Raw genomic sequence first — 23,229 nt, 5'->3', positions numbered from 1 at the left:
TTTTGCAGGTCAACACTGATCCACAAGATGCTCAAACACTTCAAGGCAACATAACAGTCCATATGCACTCTGCAACATTGGAGGATGACTAATGATAGAAGGGGCAAAAGGAGATTTCACAGAATTACTCTCAAACGGCACTTCACTACACAACAGTCAGATATGAAAAGTTGGCTGAAACCTTAAGACCAACCTTAATGTAGTGATATGCGCTTAGTTCAGTCTTACCTCCTTCTAATCAGTAGTACATGTAATGTACAGATACTTGAAAGTGGAATCATTAAAAAAAAAATCAAGTGTACAATCACAGGGATAACGAGATGTTTATGCAGCGACAGAAAGATCAATGACAACAGCAGAAAAGTTTTATCCTTTGTCCCCAGTGAGGCTGCTTGTCAGATTACCAACAAAATCCGAATAGTATACAAATCTTGACAGCTCCCAGGATATCTGGCATACACCTCCAAAACATGACACTAATGGTCACATTTGATTTCAAGAACAATGGAGTGGAGGCCTACCTTGGTGATGACCTAGGTAGGTTGGTGCCAGACTGCACTGAAAGCAACGTGGGTGCATTTGATAGAGACCAACATCTGGGGAAACCAGCAATATTGGAGAATCCCATTAGCTGGGGTGTCTGACTCTTCTTACCTTGGGAGAAGATTATGAATGGCTGTGATCTGGAGAAAATGGCATCAGATACATCCCATATGTATTTTAAGGTCAAGGACTGGGAGATGCCGAACAGATCCCCAGATGCTCCTTGAAACAAGCTTATGCTATAAAATTTCAGAGCGGCTGTGACCTTGAAAGCCACCTGGTTAGGATTGCTACCCACTCCTTCTGAGCACACATTTTGCTCCAGCAGATGACACAATTCTATGATGATGACCCGGACATGTTTTACAGAACTGCACTACATCTTTGTAAAGACTTAGCCATGTAAAATATCTGTTTATCAATACCTGTGTTTTCCATATTCCTTTATGTCATGCCATAGGAATGTCATGTGCTACTTCAAACATCTCATTATAACATCTGGGGGAAAACCCTTCCATTCATCATCCACAGATCTAAGAGGATATCTCCATTTCCTCAGCAGGATTCCATTTTTAGTAATAACAACACTCAGGAAATCATTCAAGCTTTAGCATAAGCTGTCTGTTCTAATTTGCTTGACTCTGGATCTGCTTTCTGAGCCTTAGTTAACAAAGACGTGCCAAGCACTTCTTTTTAAATATCCTCATTCTTAAACAGTTAGACATATACTTGTGTTCTTCTAGTGACCTTTTGTTTAGCCATTTCTCTGATCACTACACGTAGACATGATGGAAAATATTTGGAACCTGTTCTTACAATTATTCCATCTCTTTAAACTCAACTGGACTTTCCATGATTATTGGTGAAGCTATGAATTTTGCTCCTGACCAATCACTTCCCAGGAATTCTGTCAATTGTGTCCATAAATTTCTTAATTTCCACAATTACCACTTGTCTAGATAACCTGAGGAGCAGGCTCAGACTGTGGATTGGAGTGGGCCAGTGTGCCTGGACTTTGACTGTAGTGGCACAGCAGGACAAGTTGGACTGTCTTGAAGTATTTTTTCTTTACTGCATTTTAAATTAAGAGAATGGCACCAATACATTGCAATGGTATAACCTTTTCAATATATTTTACATTGAATACACATGAATTCCATTCAATTCAATTCAACAAATCACAACTTTAGACTTTGTACAATGGGATTGGAATATACTCTCCACCTATTCCATTTATCAACACCGGCTTTTATTGAACTGTTTGGAGGGAAACTAAATGCTTCTCAAGCAAGAGAGTTTCAGTATCCGCTGTGTTCTGAAGTATAGTTATGGGCTTGGATGCTTGCTTTGAAGAAAAAAACAGGTAATCTTCCTTTCAGTGAATGAGGAGGCTCTGGTTCTACATACAATTTGTATAAAATAATAATGATATTGAGATGGTCATGTGCCACAGAAACCCAAAGTATGTGATTGTAAAATGTTTTATAAAGATACTAGCATCAAATAGTGGTTGGATGAAATATGTCTTTTTCCAAAAGAGAAGATTGGATTAGATTCAAAAATTCAGATAAAATGTTCTTATGACAACTCCACAATATTAAATATGTTTAGACGTGTTTCTTTTTAGATGCTTTTGGCTTCGAGTATAAATTACAATTTGCTTTTAACTGATTAACTAATTAAATAAGTCAAATAAGGGCAATAGGAAAATTTGGAAGTAAATTTCTGGATACAAACTTGCAAAAAACCATTCCTCCACACCCAGACCAAATGGGACAGGGTTAGGGTGCTCAACACACGTACACAGTTGGTCCATTGTTCCAACAAATGAAGTTCATTCTTCTAACCTGCCTGCCTTTGCTTCCGTCCATGTCCATTCCCACCTCAAGATGTTGCTGACTCTGATTCCAGCATGTCCCTACCACTCCATGTAAAGAATAGCACAGGTCAGCACTGCTGAGCAAAAGGTGAGATTGCAAAGTTGCCCCAACTCTCAATCTTGCCTTAAAGATGAAAATCTGCCCTTTGTTCCATTTGGTCAAATGCAGTATTGCAACAACTTCTATTAAACAAATGAAGATCTGGCAGAAAATGAAACTGGGATCTATAATCAGGAATTATTTTATAGAACATAGAACATTACAGAGGGGTACAGGTCCTTCAGCCCTCGATGTTATGCCGACCTATGGAATCAATCTGTAGCCCATCTAACCCAAACTATTCCATTTCCTCAGTGGTTAGCACTGCTGCCTCACAGCACCAGAGACCCGGGTTTGATTCCAGCCTCAGGAAACTGTCTGTATGGAGTTTGCAAATTCTCCCCACGTCTGCGTGGGTTTCCTCCAGGTACTCCGGTTTCTTCCCACAATCCAAAGATGTGCAGGTTAGGTGAATTGGCCATGCTAAATTGCCCATAGTGTTATGTGCATTAGTCAGGTGTAAATATGGGGAGTGGGTCTGGGTGGGTTGCTCTTCGGCAGGTCAGTGTGGACTTATTGGTCCGAAGGGCCTGTTTCCATACTGTAGGGAATCTAATCTAATCATCTGTATGTTTATCCAATGACCATTTAAATGCCTTTAAAGTTGGCGAGTCTACTACTGTTGCAGGTTTTTAAATTCCACACCCCTACTACTCTCTGATATCTGTCCTATATCTATCACCTCTCAATTTAAAGATATGTCCCCTCATGCTAGCCATCACAATCTGAGGAAAAAGGCTCTCATTGTCCACTCTATCTAACCCTCTGATTATATGTCTCAATTAAGTCACCTCTCAACCTTCATCTCTCTGACAAAAACAGCTCAAGTCCCTCAGCATTTCCTCATACAATTTCTCTCCATACTGGGTAACATACGAGTAAATCTCCTCTGAACCCTTTCCAAAGCGTCCATATCCTTCCTATAATGCAGTGACCAGAACTGTACTTAATACTCCAAGGCAGCCGCACCAGAGTTTTGTCCAACTGCAGCATGACTTCATGGCTCCGAAACTCAATCCCTCTACCAAAAAAAGCTAACACACTGTATGCCTTCTTAACAACCCTATTAACCTGGCTGGCAACTTTCAGGGATCTATGTGCATGGGTACCAAGATCCCTCTGCTTACCTACACTACCAAGAATCTACACTACCATTAGCCCAGTACTCCTTACTCCTGTTGCTCCTTCCAAAGCAAATCAACTCACATTTTTCTGCATGAAACTCTATTTGCCTCCTCTCTGTCCAGCTCTGCAGTTTACTTACGTTTCTCTGTAACTGGCAACATTCTTCAACACTATCCACAACTCCACCGACCTTAGTGTCATCCACAAAGTTACTAACCCATCCTTCTACGCCCTCAGCTCAGGCATTTTTAAAAATGACAAATGGCAGTAGCCCCAGAACAGATCCTTGTGACACACCACTCGTAACTGAATTCCTGGATGAACATTTCCCATCAACCACCAACCTCTGTCTTCTTTCAGCTATCCAATTTCTGATCCAAACCGCTAAATCACCCAAAATCCCATGCCTCCGTATTTTGTGCAGTAGCCTACCATTATCAAATGCCTTACTGAATTCCATATACACCACATCAACTGGTTTACTCTCATCCACCTGTTTGGTCACTATCTCAAAGAAATCAATGAGGTTTGTGAGGCATGACCTATCCTTCACAAAACCATGTTGACTATCCCTAATCAACTTATTCCTCTCTAGATGGTTGTAAATCCTATTTCTTACAATCTTTTCCAACACTTTACCCGCAACAAAGTAAGGTTCACTGGTCTTTAATTACCAGGGTTGTCTCTGCTCCCCTTCTTGAATGAGGACATTCTCTCACAAAATGTGCAATTTTAAAAAACTTCAGCATGTAAGTGTGTGATGATGCTCTGGCTTTCAGAGGTTATTTTGTCCTGTTTTATTTTGAAGTGAAGTTGTAAGGCAGAGGCATGAGCAGTCTTGAGTAATGCAAACAGCTTGGGGCCTTGGGTTTTTTAAAATGCATCTCACAGATCAGGATTTCTGGGTTTTAGTTTTTCCATGGCATTAGAAGTTGTTGGGTCTCAACAGATTTGGAAGCTTCAGTAAATGTCTCCTATGTGCTACTCTCTCTGAATTTTCTCTTGATAGTTTTTTCTCTTGGATTGGAGAACTGTATGTGAGAATCTGTGTCTGAAATTGCCTTTTTACAAAGGGATGTGTTTCTGGGATGTTACTATTTTGCAAGAGTCAATTAGTAATAGTTACTATATCTATTATTCGGTTAAGTTTTCCAATGGAGTTAAGTTATTCTAAGTTCTTTCTTTTGTTTGTATTTTAACTATAGTTTTCAAATAAATTGCCTTTTTGTTTAATGTCAAGTAGTGTGACCAGGTGCATTATATCTAGAACACAGCATGTCACATTTGCTCATAAAATAAGAAATGATTAGGGTCTAGGTTACCTTACTAAAATATTTTGAGGCGGTCTGGTCTGTTCCATGACAAGTGAAAGGGTTTAATATTGCTGTCAAATAAAGAAAGATAAATTGACTGAGACCTCTTCTGGGTGCCAGTTCTGTGTCCAGTTCTGGTCATCCTGTTATAGGAAAGATATTACTTAGCTGGAGAGGGTCCAGAAGAGATTAAATAGGTTGTTGCTGGGAATGGAGGATTTGAGTTATAAGCAGAGGCTGGATAGGCTGGGATTTCTTTCACTGGAGCGTAGGAAGTTGTGGGGGAGTGACCTTATAGAGGTTTATAAAATCATGAGGGGCATAGATAAGGTGAATGGCAGGTATATTTTTACTTAGGGTGGGGGATTTCAAGACTAGAGGACATATCTTTCAGCTAAGAGGAGAAAGATTTAAAAAAGGAAATGAGCAGCAATTTTTTTTTAGACAGGGTGATTCTTATGTGGAATGAACTTCCAAACGAAGTAGCGGATGTGAGTACAATTACAACATTTAAAGACATTCAGATAAGTACATGAATAAGAAGTGTTTGGAGGGATATAGGCTAAACGCAAGCATGTGGGGCTATGTGGACTCCTTGCAGGTCGGCAAGGACTAGTTGGATTGAAGGATCTATTTCCTTGCTGTACGATTCTATGACTGGCTTGGCAATCATGCCTGATTCATTTCATTACATGTGCAACGCAAAAAGTAGTGTATTAATATTTTACCTAGTTATTTTGGATTTTTATTTTATTTTTTCCCTAAGCATTCATTGCTCTAAGAAGAAATTGTAATCTAAGTCAGAGGCAGCCAGAAAATTCTGAATGCAGAATTAATACCATGAACAGGTTCCCCCAAGGCATCATGCACTTTATAATCTGCCCAATTAGTCATTATCACAGTCTCAGTAACAGTGACTATTATCAGTAACAGAATATCTAATATAGACTCATCTTTTTCATATACAGATTATAATTCACACATATAATTCAGACAGTGCATACAAACATTAGTTATATTTTACCACAATGAAGGAAATTACAGTTTCTCACCTCTGTTATACTATCTTCCACCCTCTTCCATTAGGTGCAGGATACAAAAGTTTGAAAACACATACCAACAGTTTCAAGAACAACTTCTTCCCCGCTGTTATTAGGCTTATGAATGGATATCTTATATATTAGTTGATCTTTCTTTGCACCTTCTCTGTAGCCAAAACACTATGTTCTATTATTTTAATATACTTATGTAAGCTATGATTTGTCAGGTTAGCATGCAAACAATAATTTTCACTGTATCTTGGTACATGTGACAATAATACCTCAAATTAAAAAAAAAGTTGTGCAGCAAACAGATGGAAATATCTGAATGATCCACTAACTCATCTGTAACTTTCCATTCAACAGCTTGGATCTTCATTTGTTATCCATTATCAACGTGAACATTTTTTCTCCCATTCTGAGAATATGATGATATGTATAAGGCTCTTTAAAGACAAGGCTGAACCATAATTTCCCAAAATAATGGACTGAAGTTGTGATTTCCTGTTTAATGGAGATGGGACTAAAGTGTGTGACCAACCCATCCATGAGAAGAAGGGTAGTCATTTTAATATGATGTTGCGGATTCTTGCCTTTGTTTTAACAATTATTCCATTTTTAGTCATAGGATGCCTGGTTTCCTAAGCCTCAGGAAACCCAGCAGCTTAAAGAAGATGAGAAGATGTGAACAGAGGACAGCAAACTTCTTTAAGCACAGCTTGCAGGCCAGGAAGATCAATCTGGCCCAACAAGCTACTCTGGATCAGCCACTTACCTCCACAAAACACAATCCAGGGATGTGATGAAATGCACCAAACTTGCCTGAATGAGTGCAACTCCAAAGACAATTGTATTCAGGACAAACCAACAGATTTGATTGACATCCTATTCACGTCCTTAAGTATTCCCCCCAGTACAACAGTCACACAGTGGCTGCAGTGTACAAAGTGCAGGCTAACAATTCTCTAAATTCGAACACCAAAATTTCTATCACTTAGATGGACAATGTTATCAGGAGCATAGTCAATCTCTTAAAGTTACACAATCTCCTGCTCCCGATCAGTGCTGAGTTAATATATTAGATTGCCCTCTTGAACATCACAGTGCAAGTTCTTTCATCCCGGACTGCAGTAACTACCTGTCATGGACAGTGAGTGAGTGGGGGGTGGGGAGTAAATGCTGGCAATCCTCAAATGAATAAATTAAATAAAAGGCAGGCATGTTATTTAAATACAATTAACTGAATAGCACAAATAGATTGCAGTCACACAATATTTGTTCATTGAGAGAAGGGATTGAGAAATACAGCAAAAAGACAGATCTTGTTTCTTACAATAGTGTTGAGAATGCTATAACTATCATCTTGTTATAATATGAAGTGATGCCTGGGTATCGACCACTTGTAGTTGGCACAGGGTGTTGCCACCAACTTCTTTCTTTTACGAGAGTAAGGGTTTTCTCATTGTCAATGTTGAAGGATGAAGCAGAAAAAGCTCTTATCCTTGAGAACAAGATGTGACTTACTACGTCTCAAATGATTATATAACATGTTGCTTTAACTCTTTGACAAATTAACTACTACTAAAAACAGGAAGACGTGTTTCAATGAAGATCTTGGGCCCAACTGCCGCAAGCTGCCAAGTGCTGTTCCAAGCATGCTATGTCAGAGTGGAGTTTCCGCTTAACTTATACATTAACCCTTTCATATCTATGATCTTGGGCTCAGTTTATTTGAGTTAGCTGGATGTCTGGATTGCAATCAGAGTTATGCCAACAGCATTGGTTCAATTCCCACACTGGCTGAGGTTACTATGAATGGCTTTCCTTCTCAACCTTTACCCTCACCTGAGGAGTTATGGCTCTCAGGTTAAATCAGCAACAAGGGTCTCTCTCTCTAATGAGAGAGAGGCTAAATGGTCCAACAGAACACGGCAACTTTACCTTTGCCCATGACCTCATACTGGAGCATTGCTTGTTTGAGAAATCTTAAATGGTGAACTGGAAATAATTTTCCTGTTTTCAAAAATTCAAACTATATTAAGCTGTACCAACTTATGATTTTACACTGTGAATTCCTAACCTTACACACAGGGCTAGATTTTATGGCCATTGGTATTCACCCCCACCCATCCCATTAAAAAAAATACAATTTTAACTGAAAAATGTTTACTACGAAAGAGAATTAGTCAATAGTATTTAATCCAAAGAGATTTAATTAATTGTGTTTTAAATAAAAGTTCTAATGTTTTTCATTTTATCCTTACCTTTTCAAGATGCATAGAACAGACTGACTTACCTCTTATTAGGGCTGGGGCTTCCTGAGGTAATTACTGAATGGGAGAACATTGTATCATTCATGTTAGGAGGAGGTCTTGAAGGCCTATGAAGGCACAGAAACCATGACATTTGTAATGGTTTGTAATGACATTTTAGCAATATCCAGTAGTACATCTACAATGCTTACACCGTTCATTGATACTGTTACAAAGTACAACTTTCTGCAAAGCAGATTAAAAATTTGCCCACAGCGAGGCAGTTTGATGTAACAAACAAGCAACAGTAATTTACAAGTCACAATTTGAAAGGTTGGCAAAATGCTTAAATTGGTCTACTAGTTTGTTCTGAAGGATTGAATATAATTTTGTCATCAATAAAAACAAAACACAGTATGCAAATATGAGGAATTAAGTTTCAAATGGAATTCATTGGTCTGCCATTTAAGTGTTTTAACATCTCATTTAAAAATTGGTCAAAGGAGTGTCCCTGGGCATACGTACATTACTATTTGAAATTCTACTAAAAGGCTACACAGAATCAAAGAACTGTGCACCACAGAAATCAGCCATTTGATCCATTGTGCCTGTGCTGGATGTTTGACAGAACACTTCAATCAATTCCAATGCCATTTCTCTCTAAAGCTTTGCAACTTTCTCTCCTTCAAGTAGTTATTCAATCTGCTTTTGAAAGTTATTGTTTCTGCTTCCACCAATATTTCAGGCAATATTTTCCAGATCATAAAACCCTGTCTCTCTTTTGTTTGCCAATCAACTTAAATCTGTGTTGTATAGTTATGGACTTTTATACCACTTGAGAAAACTTTTTCCTTATTTGATCTAATAAAATTTTTCATGATCTTCAACACTTGTATTAATTCTCAATAACTCAACTTTTTTTGCTCTATGAGATATTACTCCAGTTTCTCTAGGCTTACCCTGTAACTGAAGTCAGAGATTTCCTGTACATCCTTTCCAAGGTCTTAACATCTATCTGAATGTTGGTTCCAACTGCTTTCCATAATTTATTCCTTGAGTATTTCCCACATATTCCAACTTCTGTTTTCATATTTTATTGCTGTTCAGTAAATCTTAATCTGGTGGGAATTTATGGCTGTCTCAATTGCTACAAAATTAGGGTATAATTGCCATTAGATTTATTTGAAAGACTACTAAGAGTGTGTGTACATGACAATGTTAACGTTGTTAATTTTGTATTAAAGACAAAATTACCAAAACTAACTGCATGTTTTGAGAGTAACTGACAGCATCAGAAAGTAGATTCTTGTAATGCTATAATGAGACCTTGCAAGGAGGCATCATGATGGAGTCCTTTGTACTTCGTAAGGATGCATGCCTTTTATTCTCTTTTGGTTGTGACTATTTTATTTGGAGCATAACAGTAAAAAGGAACAACTAATACTGGTATGGAATTTTTATGCCTCTGAAGATAGGCTAAATGCCAACTATCATGAGAGGGTCATTTTGACTTTAGCAGATATATAATCTGCAGCTTGGTCAGACAGTGGTGCTGGCAGATGAAAGTCAAGAGGGAGAAGAGACTGAGGAGTAAATAAGAAACCCATCATTTGATTTGACATTTGCAACCACGAGTGCAGGTAGGGAACTATCATTTATTGAGACTAAAAAAAACTGTTTAACTAATATCCTTTCGGAAAGAAAATCTGTCATCCCTACTTGGTCTAGCCAAGATGTGATTCTAGACCCACAGCATTGTGGTTAACTGTTAAATGACTCCTTAAATGGCCTACAAAGTTTCTTAGTTCATGGAAAATTTGGGATAGGCAAACCAATAGAAAATATATAATGCATAACCTAAAGGGGCAGTTTAGAGGCTGGTTATGCATCCAGTGAGTTACTTGGTACGAGTGGTCTGCAGTCAGAGCAGTGGGAAATAGTAGACTCAGGTGATAGAACTAACTGTAGTAAATGGCTGATGGGTAAGTACATCGAACTGTTCAGGACATTGGAAGATCTACTAAAGAACCTTGTATCACTGTTAAAGAGCAAGGAAAAATCTGGCTCCTACTAAACATGGATAGAAAACAACATTTCTAGCCTAGAGTTGGTGACCAACTCCATGCTGACACCTGTAGACTCAACCATCATGCTACATCTAATGGTCAATTTCACAGCATCCCATGAAGAACAGTCAGAAGCCATCCAACTGCTGAATGTTGCCGGGGGAGCTGAGACCGAAGTCATTAAATCACAGTTTGTTGTGAAGCAAGCCAAGAACTGCTATCATGCAGTCTCAGATTACTGCCACCATAGTTTGGACATTTATTCTCATGGGGGATTATACACTAATATCTATGATAATTTACAACAGAATTTGTAGCTTATGAGACCTGATGAAACTCTGTCATGTATAGAGGCATAGGTATTCCACATTCTTAATACAACCATTTTTCCATCCTTTCCTATTATTATTTCTCTCCCTTTCCTATTTGTGTGATTTTTCCCTTCCTGATCAGATTTAACATATGCAACATCAGCAACTATAATTTAATAATGCTCACATCACTCTATGGGAAGATCATAGAAAATATGAACATCACAAAACTATAACTATTTTTCATAATGAAAGATTCCATCTAGTGGCCAGGCAGAGAATGGACCTAAATTTCATAAACACAAGTAATTCAATAGCCAAGATTACTGATCAGGTATTGGGGTCAAAACTCGGGCAATGTGAGAATAGTTGGACCCATAATAAAACTATGTTTAGAACTAGTGTATGGTTAGCATCACTTAATTGATGTAAGTAATGGAAAGTGATGCAGGATAGGGAGATTACCTGTTAACAGTCAACCAATACACATACAGTTACTGGAATTAAAAGCTTGTAGAAGCAGTCATCACAATTTTGCAGTTGAGAAGTTACAAGATCACCAAGAAAAGTTACTTCAGATCAGCTGAAAACTTGAAGTTTCTCATTTCTACTTTGGCTGCAAGAGAAGTCAACCCAAAATAGAACACGGTCATTTGCAAATGGAGGTCTCCCTAATCTTCTGCAGTAAGGATTTCAAGGAAGTGAGACCATAGTGGAAATTGGAGCACTGCTCTAGTTTAGGATTTATGGCAACTATTAGTTGATCTTTCTTCTCAATTTGTTTGCTCATTCACAGAAAAATATATGTGTTGGATTTACAAAGTTGCTCATTTGATTGAATGTTGTAAGTAAAGGCTGATTGGAAGGATCACTACATTCCACATCTTTTGATTCACTGTAGAAATTCACCAAAGATCCTTCGACAGCAACTTCCAAACCCACAACTATTACCATCTGGAAGGACAAAGGGCAGCAGATACAGGGGAATATTAACACGTGCAAGATCCCCTCCAAGTCACTCATCATTCTGACTTGGAAATATGGTTAAAAAACTAGCTAAGGAATAAAAAGCATTAAGTAATAGTGAATGACCATTTCTCAAACTGGAGTGTGAAGCAGTATCTTCTGTGAATTGGTTTAAGGACTACTGCTGTTTTTGATATTATATCAATGACCTGAACTTAGATGTATTATAAAGTTTCAAAGTATGCTACAAAAGCTTGCAAGTCCAGTTTAGAACGATGAAGATGGGGTACTGGGCTAATGGTCGGATACTTGGTAGTGTGGATGAGGAGAGGGATCTTGGTGTCCATGTACACAGATCTTTGAAAGTTGCCACCCAGGTAAATAGTGCGGTGAAGAAGGCATATGGCGTACTGGCTTTTATTGGTAGAGGAATTGAGTTCCGGAGTCCTGAGGTCATGTAGGAGTTGTATAAGACTCTGGTGCGGCCGCATCTGGAGTATTGTGTGCAGTTTTGGTCGTCATACTACAGGAAGGATGTGGAGGCACTGGAACGGGTGCAGAGGAGGTTTACCAGGATGTTGCCTGGTATGGTAGGAAGATCGTATGAGGAAAGGCTGAGGCACTTGGGGCTGTTTTCATTGGAGAAAAGAAGGTTTAGGGGTGACTTGATAGAGGTGTACAAGATGATTAGGGGTTTAGATAGGGTTGACCGTGAGAACCTTTTTCCACGTATGGAGTCAGCTATTACAAGGGGGCATAGCTTTAAATTAAGCGGTGGTAGGTATAGGACAGATGTTAGGGGTAGGTTCTTTACTCAGCGAGTCGTGAGTTCATGGAATGCCCTGCCAGTAGCAGTGGTGGACTCTACCTCTTTATGGGCATTTAAGCGGGCATTGGATAGGCATACGGAGGATAGTGGGCTAGTGTAGGTTAGGTGGGCTTGGATCGGCGCAGCATCGAGGGCCAAAGGGCCTGTACTGCGCTGTATTCTTCTATGTTCTATGTTCTAAGACAGTAATAAACTTCAGGAGAGCATGAGCAGACTAGTAAAATGAGCAAATATAGAAAATGTAATTTAATAAAAGTGTGAAATGATACATTTTGGATGAAAGAATGAAGGAAGTTAATATGAACAAAGTAAAAATTTAAAAGAGCATGGCGGCCGATAGAAATTATACAAGTCTTTGAAAGTGGCAGAACACGGTGAAAGCAGGCCATAAAAAAACACATGGAATCCAGAGCAAAAGCAAGAAGATTAAATCTGAAAGCTATACTAAGCTTTACAAATCACTGTTTAAATACTGAAACATGTTGTGTTCAATTTTGGACATCTGATTTTAAGAGGAATGTCAGGACCTTCTTTGGAAAGAATGCAGAAGAGATTTACCAGAGGAACTTCAGTTACGTGCCAAGACTGAAGTAGTTGGGGTTGGTCTACTTAAAGCAAAAAACATTGTGGAGAATTGGCAAAGGTGTTCAAAATCATTAATATGTTTATAACATAAACAAGGAAAACGTATTTCCAGTAGCCCAAGGTTTGAAACTAAAGTGGACAGATTTGAAGTGACTGGCAACAATGAGTTCATAAGATGTGGAATGTGATTGCTAAAAGGATGGTGAAAGCAGTATCCATAATAACATTCCAGATCCAGATGCAATTCCAGTTCAGATGACTGTCTGTGTAGAATTTGCACATTCTCCCCATGTCTGCGTGGGCTTCCTCTGGGTGCTCCTGCTTCCTCCCATAGTCCAACGATATGCAGGTTAGATGAACTGGCTATGCTAAATTGCCCAGTGTCCAGGGATGTTTAAGTTAGGTGGATTAGTCATGGGGACAGGGTAGGGGGTGGGTCTAGGTAGGATGCTGTTCAGAGGGTCAGTGTTGACTCGATGAACCAAATGGCCTGCTTCTGCACTGTTGGAATTCCATGATTCTAAAGATACTTTTATAAAATTATAGGACTATGGGGAAACAGCATGGGAGTAAAATTAATTGGATAGCTTTATCAAAGGATGACCAAAGGCACAATGGCTAAAATGGCCTCTATCTGTGCTTCAATATTATACAATTTTATGATTGGGTGGAATTAATACTTAGGAAGCTAACCTCATACCCCCTTAATTTTTGGGAAGGGAGTAAATACTTCAAACTTTTATCAAGATAACATAAAAATTATAAGTTTTAAAACATTAAATCTGTTCCCTTGTTGGCAAATCCAACTGCATGTTTTCCATTATACACTTCAATTCAAATGAGGAAATTCAAACAAATAGGAAATTACAAATTTCCCAAAATTGGAATGCAGAATATTTTACATTCTGAATAATCATGATTACACAATAATTAAAAATGCTGCTATCTTTAAACTATCTGAAGCAAAAATCCAATGAAGTTTGGTTCAATGATTTTCCAGGTTGGGTATCAAAACAAATTACACATTTTGTCTAAGTAAGATACAAAAAATTGTAACTATAGTAAAGAACAATGAAGACAGTAAAATCTAAAATAGATTTGAAATGTACAGTATTTTCTTTTCATATAATAAATTATGGATTAACTAACTGACTGCTAGCATAATAACTGTGAAGGATTTGATAGACAACCAAAAAGTTACACTGGTCAGGATTTTATGGGTCCTTGAGGAATGATCTGTGATGCAGAGGAGACTGAAAAGTTAAGTAGAGGTGAAATGGTTGCAAGGTGCTTGTTGCATTTCTGCCCCCATAATATTTGCCAATGTTGGGGAATGAAGTAGAAGGCACTCAAGTCCAACAGCCAACTGAGGCCCTTGAGATGCCGATTGAAGGCCTCTACCAATAAATGCTGGCATTTTAACAAAGGAAAGGGGATTCACTATCATGTGGGTCGGTTGCCTGTTAAACCCTGGAGGCTTCCATGTATGTTCAGGGGCAGACCCTCCTGCTGGGCACTCTGTGGTCCAAGAAGACAGCAATTCCTTCACTAACTACTTTCAATCCACTTGTTCGAACATCCCTGACAGTCTCCAGTGAGTAGAACAGCACATATTGCACAGCTCTTTTGCTGCAATGGTAATGCTCATACCTCTGAGCCAGGAGGACCAGGTTCAAGTCCCATATACTCCATAACATCACTGAACAGGTTGATTAGGAAAATATTCAGAACTACATTCATCCTGTGAGGTAGTATCCATGTTGTTTCTCTGGATTGTATACAATCCCAGCAGTGGCCACTGCTTCTATCATAATTGCTGGGACTAAAGAGTTGCTGGCCCTCAATTTGCCATCAGATTTTGAAAGAGGCATCTCGGTCCCTAAAGAGCCCCATTGGCAGATCATTAGTTGCTTGACAGTCATGAAATCCAGACATAGTTCCCATAGATGGCCAAAGTAGGATTACCCCTGACTTTTCTATTCATGTACGGGCCACCATTTCCTTGGAAGCTTTCTGGCCACTATTTCATGTCTAGTCTCATTAGTGCTTGCTACATGTTTACTCTACACTACAACTGATTACTATATATCTCAGGTTTATTTATTCTAGAAAATACTTAAATACAAATGTAAAACAATACTTACCCATAATCATTTCTGTGCAGCAACAAAGGCAAAGACATTGTAAGAAAATGCAAATAATTAAATGCAGAACGTTCCATTCATTTATAAATTCAATATGTTCACAAACAAATTCCTTTTCTTTAAGAGGTACTGAAGTGGACCAAGAACAAGTTTCCAATGTTACAGTAATGATTTGAATAGCAGAGTAGCTTTAATAGTTAAGTGAAGCATTGCATTTTCTATTCTCATTTCAACCACATGTCCTGTTCTGGATTTGATTGGTGTGGATTTTGCTGTGAGTGGTAAAGAATGCCTTTTATGCTCATTTCCCACACAGTTACTGCCAGGTTTTTAACAGATCTGTCATGGGGATTTCTATTCTCCTGGTATCTTTTAGAATTTTTGGCTTCTTCAGAGGAACTGTGTAGTTTGTGACCAGGACACGCAGCGATTAAACTATTCTGTCAAAAAGACTAAAGAATCCTCATGGGTGACATAGCAGGAAATACACATTTAAAAAACTAAAACATTATTTTTCTTTTCTGAGGGTATCAGACTCCACACTTGTCAAATTAAATTTTCAGGTTCAGAGTTTTTCATAATAATCAACTTTGCTGAAAAGATATACCTGGTCACCATCATATTGTCAATTGTGAAGGTTTGCTGTGTATAAATTTTCTGCCATGACTCAACACACATCTGCAGCTCTACAAAGCCCTGGTTAGACCATATTTGGAGTATTGTGTTCAGTTCTCATTATAGGAAGGTTGTGGAACCTTTAGGGAGGGTGCAAAGAAGATTTACCAGGATGCTGTCTGGATTGGAGGGCATGTCTTATGAAGGAAAGTCGAGGGAGCTAGGGCTTTTCGCATTGGAGTGAAGAAGAATGAGAGGTGACTTGATAGAGGTGTACAAGATGAAGAGGGGCATAGATGGAGTGGATAGTCAGAGAGTTTTTCCCAGGATAGAAATGGCTATCACGAGGGAGCATAATTTTAAGGTGATTGGAGGAAGGTTATGGGGAGATATCAGAAATAAACTTCTTAGACAGAGTGATAGATACATGGAATATACTGCCAGCAGTGCTAGTAGAGTCAAATACATTAGGGATATTTAAGTAACTCTTGGATAGGCACATGGATTATAGTAAAATGAAAGGTATGTCAGTTAACTTGATCTTAAAGTAGGATAAAAAGTCAGCACAACATCAAGGACTGAAGAGCCTGTACTATTCTATAATCTATTCTCATGGCTCTGCTCAAGTACTGCAGGAGTTCAAGAAGGCTGCTCATCACCATCTTCTCAAGGCCAACTGATGATAAGCAATAAATGATCATCTAATCAAGACTACCTAAATCCCATGAATAAACACAAAAGAACAATGAAGTTAGTACACTGTAATAAATTCAGTTACATTTAATTCAAAAAGATGACAGTTGCCAAGGGTTTACACAGTGAGATTCAAAATGGAAGAATGAACATTTTCATCAATTCAGGTTTCTCATTAATTGCCCTTTTGAGGTGTTCCCATAACAACCCTCTGGAGAAGCATCGAATCACGTGTAGTAAGTTCAGTATTTCCACATTATTCTACACAGGTACAGCCTCTAAATATTCCCAACCCTTTCAGTGAAGTATTATGTAAGAATGCTGATAGCTTCGATTTCATTAATAGTGCAAAACCTGGGCCATTCATTTGCAGCTTCAGAAGATGGGGAGAACTCTTGACCAGATATTTACAGTACAGGTTTCTAATGTTGATAGAAAAAGCTGATAGTACACAAAGATGCAACGTTGTTACCAAATTTGGTAACTAGCTAAGTTTTCCTTGTAAATACATTTAGAAACAGATCCACTCCACAGTGTCTCCTTCATTAAGCTGTTGAGAAACAGCTTAGGAAATTAATTCTTAAAGCTGAAAAGGTCAACATATACTTACACAATATGTGCCAGATTTAGCGGTTTTTCAGGCTGTTCAGGATACACTGGGTGCAAAGGTTCTCGATTGGAAGCACAACTTAAAGACTTGCTAAGTGCATTGGTTAGCTTCTTTGCAGGGGATTTCTGGGAATAATGATGGTAAAGATAACATAGATATACAGAATATCAAGATATCAAAACAGCACCACAATTTCTGAAAACAAAAGCTACTAAACTGTGCAACTGGACATGTATTTATTTTATCCTCCTTCTTTCTTTTCCTTCACAGCACCAAACAGGACCTGTTTGTGATCATCTTCAACTAATAGGAAAGGCCCAGAATTGGTAAAGCTTTATTTGGCATATTATCACCACTACTGTCTATTAAACTGCATTTGCTATCAAACACAATGCATTATAACATTCATTTAGAATGGGTTTTGCTATTGTTACCACAGTCTTTTTGCTGCCTGGACACAGTTGCTGAGGTCCAGGATTCAGTCCTCAAAATTAATCCATTATGCAAAATAATTATCACAAAAAGCCATGACATTTATTTAAATGCCTCTAAATCTTAACTACAAGTATAATTAGAATTAGAATTAGAATCTCGACAGTATGGAAGCAGGCCCTTAAACCCAACAAGTCCACACCGATCCTCCGAAGAGTAACCCACCTAGATCCATTCCCCTACATTGTCACATCTCTAATTTGTTGTAACCTTAGCGTTTCATATTAGCCCCAGGGTTTATTTTACAGAATAATAAACTATTACAGCACATTAACAACCCTTTGGTCCATTAAGTCCTTGTCGGCGATATTCTTTCTCCATATGGATTCTACATACGCTCATTCCACTCTGTTGTTCATTCAGATAATGGTTACTTTAAATGGGACACAAAGAAAAGTGTAATAGTTTTGTACTCAAATTATTAAGATGTAATTAGTGGCCAAGAAAGGATAATGAGACTAGGTGAGAGTCCAGATATCTTTCATTCTGTTAAAATAGTTGCTGTCAAAAGAAAACATTGCTTGAATGGCTGAATGGCAGTTTCCTCTTAGCTCAATTCTGTCAATTGCACAACATACACTTACACAGCCAAGTCAAGTTCCTGTAAGTTTATTCCATTGATAATTAAATGTCTAGATGACGGACACTTGCATAGGGCTGTAGTAAAATTGTTTATCAAAAAATGAATGAAGGATTTTTAATGTTTTTTTCACAGTTGTCATTGCTATCATTGCATTCATTCATTCTATCCTGAAGGTATACTGGGTAGTGCCACAGGTTTGCACAGAGACGATGAGGAGCCACTTAGATTTGGTGGATGGGCATAGGTTGGCATGAGGGGCCACCAAGTGAGTAGAAGGATATAGGTTGTCATTCGATGGGGCATGGGGAGCATATGAGAAGAAGAAGAAGTGCAAGAGATGGGGACAAGAGGACATAATATTAAAGAGAACAATTGGGACAATGTCCCAGAGCACTGAGCCAGTAGATAACCCATCTTGGCAGCTCCTCCAAAATATTTCGACAGGTAGTAGGCCCAAATTCAGTTATACCTGCCATCTCCAAAACAGAAGTCCTGCCTGTTCAGGAACATTCTCCTGATGCAAACTTGTCAAACTGGGTAATCTCAAACTCTCACTACTTTGCTCTAGTTTGAAAATCTATCCCTTTGTGTCCTCCTCACAACTTGCTATCCTATGTATCTTTGTTTTTTTCAGCAAATTTGGTGACAATACATTTGGGTCCTTCATTGAAGTCATAAATGTCATAAGGTTGGTACTGAACCATTTGAACTAGAGAAATACAAGTTTGATCTTAGTCTGTGTATTAGTCAACTGATCTGCAGCAGTGTTGCAGTTCAGGGTGCACTGTTTGCTTTGTGTTTTTGAGTGTTGGGAATACTAGTGTCCATTGTCAACTGTTGTTCAATTACTTTTGCTTAAAAATGTGGTTATCAGACGGGTACAAGCTTAATCTAACCAGCAATAACGTCAACAGTTGAATAGCCATCCATTGACGATTTTTTGATATTTCAGTGTGGATTCAGGGTGGAGCAGACAAGGGAGGAAAATATTAGAATGCACCAAATTAAACGGGCAAGTCAAGAGTGATAGCAGTATAAATTTCAGACTGTGCCTAATCGCTCATTAAGCCTGTGATAGTGCAGTCCATTTACTTCCATTTCTCCTAGCCTCCCTGACATTCTTGAACTTTTATCTAGCCAATAATTTAACAAAAAGTGTATTATCAATTACCATTTTGAAAGCTCCTTGGTACTTGGCTACCATTATTTTGCAGAGAACTGTTCAGTTCCTAAGTTTAAACAAGGGCAATTATGGAGATATGAGGAGGAATGTGGTTGTGCATTGAAAATTCTGATGATACACAGACAATGGCTATTAAAAATTAATACTTGGCTTTTAGATAAACATGCATTCTTTTAAGGAAAAAATAACCAACAAGAAAAGCAAGGCAGCTATGGTTTACAAGGAAAGTTAGAGATAGTATTAGGGATTAGTGGTGCTGGAAAAGCACAGCAGTTCAGGCAGCATCCGAGGAGCAGTAAAATTGACGTTTCGGGCAAAAGCCCTTCATTACGAATACAGGCAGAGTGCGTGAAGGGTGGAGAGATAAATGAGAGGGTGGGGTTGGGAGAAAGTAGCATAGAGTACAATAGGTGAGTGGGGGAGGGGATGAAGGTGATAGGTCAGGGAGGAGGGTGGAGTGGATAGGTGGAAAAGAAGATAGGCAGGTAGGACAAGTCAATGGGACAGTGCTGAGCTGGAAGTTTGGAACTGGGGTGAGGTGGGGGAAAGGAAAATGAGGAAACTGTTGAAGTCCACATCAATGCCCTAGGGCTGAAGTGTTCCGAGGCGGAAGATGAGAGATAGTATTAGATCAAACCAGGACGTTGCTACAAGATGTTAAGAAGCTAAGGCTTGGGAGAACCTTAAACTTCAGCAAAGGAGGTAACAAAACAGAGAATATAAATCTAAACTGGCAAGAAACAAAAATGGATTGTAAAAACTCATAGAAGTAAAAAGTCAAAGATTTACAGGCAAAGAGAGAAAAATTAATAATGGGGAAGTAGGGAACTGGAAAACTAAGTATTCTGTGTCTGCCTTCATATTAGATATCAACATGAAACTATTAAATTCCAAACTAAAAAAAATTAGTCTGAGTAAAAATGCTCTGTTGAAGAAATTAATGGGACTGCAAACTGACAAACCCCAAAACATCACGACATTCACCATAGAGTGCTGGAAGAGATGGCTACAAAGATTAGTGGATGTATTGATAATCATCTATCAAAATTATTTATTGGAAAATTGCCTGCAGATTGGCAAGTTGTAAATGTAACTTCACATTTACAATGTAACTTCACAATGGAGAGAATGTAGGGAACGACAGACCTAGTGGGTTTTAGCACACCGCATATTCCTGGTTGGTAAACTGGCTTCTGTGGTAGCATTTCCATTTTTTTCATTCGGGAAGAATAGTTAATTCAATGAGTAATCATATGTAGAAGATGAAAAAGGGAAAATAAACATGGGATAAAAGAGAAGGTAAAATAGGTTTATTTGAATTTTTGATTTGTTTTAAATCTGATTCTGTAATTGTGGTATAACCATGAAGCTGCCAGCACTCACCATGATTACTCTAAATGGACAGCAACTTCTCATTTCTCTGCTAGTGCAGTAAAACATGGAAATCTAGATGCTATGTTTCTTTTGACTTATTTCTCTACAGATAGATGACCCTCCCCTGCAACAGCTGCACTGTAATACATTAAATTGCTCGACTATTCTATGAGCTGTCTATTAAATAAACCAAAAAAGGTTGTGTTTTAAATCTGAAGGAATTAGATTTGAGACTTAAAAAAGTAAACTTTCAGTGCAAGAGGTGTTACTTGATAGTAATTAGTATTTAACATGCTTTGGGGAAAAATAATCAGTTACACTTGGATAGACCAGACCTAACTATTTTTTAGTATATTTAATGGGACAGCAAGTAGAAAAATAGAGCAATTTAATGTATTACAATGCAGCTGCTGCAGAGGGCCCCATCTGGCTGTGGAGAAGCAAATCAAAAGAAACATAGCTTCTGGACTTCCATTTTTTACTGCACTAGTAGAGATATGAAAAGTTGCTGTCCATTTAGTATAATCATGGCACGTGCTGGCAGCTTCATCACTATATCTACCACAATTACAGACCAATATTGTCCACACTACATGCCTTGCCAATCTAAAGAGAATGTAAACTGAATGATAAGATTACAACTTAGACCTTTCAAGGAAACAACAAGGAAACAACATATTGGTTGTGAATTGGGCGATTGTTTCTTGCTCTTCTTACCCACGATGTGTACTCTTTCATTTGGTGTTGGTTGCTATGAGAACCACTTGCATGGCCTCTCCAGAAGCAGTCCTGACATAGCTGATAATTGTGACACTGCTGGCAACGATATCGAAAACCCATCATGCTCTCACTGTGGCAGTAGGAACATTCAACAGGGTGGAAGACTGTAGATGTAATACACAAAAGCATTTAGGCTATTTTTATTTTGTGCACTTAACATTTCTTCCTGCCATTTTAATTTTGCATACATACTGCATATTTGAATTACTACATGTAGTTTGATCAAATAATATAGTTATTCTCTAAAGCAGTAGATTTCAAATTGTCCAGTATGTGTGAGTCAATAGGCACTCCCAGCTCTAGCTGAACTGTAGGACAGAGAATCAAAACAAAGCAGATGTGGAGAGGTTGTTTCCCCTTGTGGAAATGTCCAGCACCAAAGGAGAAAATAATTGCCTGAGTAAAACATGGGTGAGGAAGAAGATCTTCTATCAGAAAGCAGTGAAACTGCCGAAAGGATTATTAAGTATACTGAGGTCTGAGATGGACAAATTGTTAATCAATAAGGAAATCGAGGATTATGGGGATAAATCAGAATAAAGGAGCTGAAGATGATCAGATCAGCTATGATCTTATGGAATGGCAGAGCAGACTCAATGGGCTGAACAGTTTATTCTTGCTCCTACATCTTACGATTTTGTTTGTACCATTTTTTAACTTTAGAAAGTGTAAATCCAAAAATCCAAGAGATAACCATTTGTTGAGTTTATCGTGATCAAACAGCTACTTTGTCTTGAGAGAGAACACTAATTGAAACAGTGCAGCACTGTTTGTGTCTCTCTACAAGTGTAGAAGGAATTTGTATTGATAGTCCAGAAGTGAAAGTTAGCTGTGCAGCCCCTCGACCTGTTCAGCAAAGACCACTCTTGCCACAATAATATCAGGCCAGCCATTCAATAAATGGACTTTGTCACAAGGAACTTGCCAGTGATTTCCCATTCCTTGGTAAAAAGTGTGTGTTGGTAATCTTGCTCAGGAAATCTGCTCTAAATGGGGCGCCATATGGAATTTGTGAAGCTGGAACAGATCATCAAGGAGTGATAATTGTGGTGTGGCACATATGTTTCAACCATCTTGCACTGTGACTTTGTGCTATCGGTCCTCTAATACCCACTGCTCCCGTTAAAAGTGCTATAAGGCAGATTTTAATTATCAGGCATTACTGACCAATGAAGTGGGTGGTTCAGCTGCAAAATCCTTTCAACAGGTCCAGTTCAAAAGCTAAGCCCATTAACAGACTGTTCCATCCCAAACAGGTATTACCACTATAATTTTGCAATGCCGAGTCTCCACTAAAATTGAGACACTCAGGCACTGAATCAGCCAAGCATTTCACTCAACTCTGTTCTGTCATTTTGTCTGTTGCTGAAACATCATCCCTCCAGGCTTGAAAATTCATCTATATTCCTGTCTAGCTTCTTATGTTCTGATCTTCATAAACTGGAGTTTATCCAAATCTTAACTGTCCATATCTGAACTTGAACAAGCATCACCCTTTCACTTGCTGACCGACATTGCGACACTGCATAAACAGAAAACAAATTTAAAATTCTTTTCCATGTTATCAAATTTCTTTATGGTGTTATCCCTCCCTTCCTTTGCAATCTTGTCCAGTCCAACAATTCCCACACCCTCCTTCCTCACTCTAAGATCTCTGCACTCCTCCAATTCTAACCTCTTGAACCTGCTAAATTTAAAATCACTCCATTGCAAATGCCCTACACTCTAGAATATGCTCCTTAATTG

At 38.4% G+C, this 23,229-nt stretch overlaps 1 protein-coding gene across 19 annotated transcripts in view; it reads right to left on the bottom strand.

Annotated features, from left to right (window-relative positions):
* Positions 1-23,229, bottom strand: part of dtna (dystrobrevin, alpha) — a 302,593-nt gene that overhangs the window by 68,291 nt on the left and 211,073 nt on the right. For all 19 annotated transcript variants that reach the window (XM_072570467.1, XM_072570465.1, XM_072570463.1 and 16 more), the window contains 3 exons: positions 21,421-21,587; positions 17,072-17,196; positions 8,297-8,380 (listed from right to left, as the gene is read on the bottom strand). In XM_072570467.1, coding sequence (XP_072426568.1) covers positions 8,297-8,380; positions 17,072-17,196; positions 21,421-21,587 — 376 coding nt within the window. The remainder of the gene's footprint in view (positions 1-8,296; positions 8,381-17,071; positions 17,197-21,420; positions 21,588-23,229) is intronic.

The sequence above is a fragment of the Chiloscyllium punctatum genome, chromosome 5 (assembly GCF_047496795.1).
Source record: "Chiloscyllium punctatum isolate Juve2018m chromosome 5, sChiPun1.3, whole genome shotgun sequence".
Classification (NCBI taxonomy): domain Eukaryota; kingdom Metazoa; phylum Chordata; class Chondrichthyes; order Orectolobiformes; family Hemiscylliidae; genus Chiloscyllium; species Chiloscyllium punctatum.
This window is presented reverse-complemented; position numbering and strand designations above follow the sequence as displayed.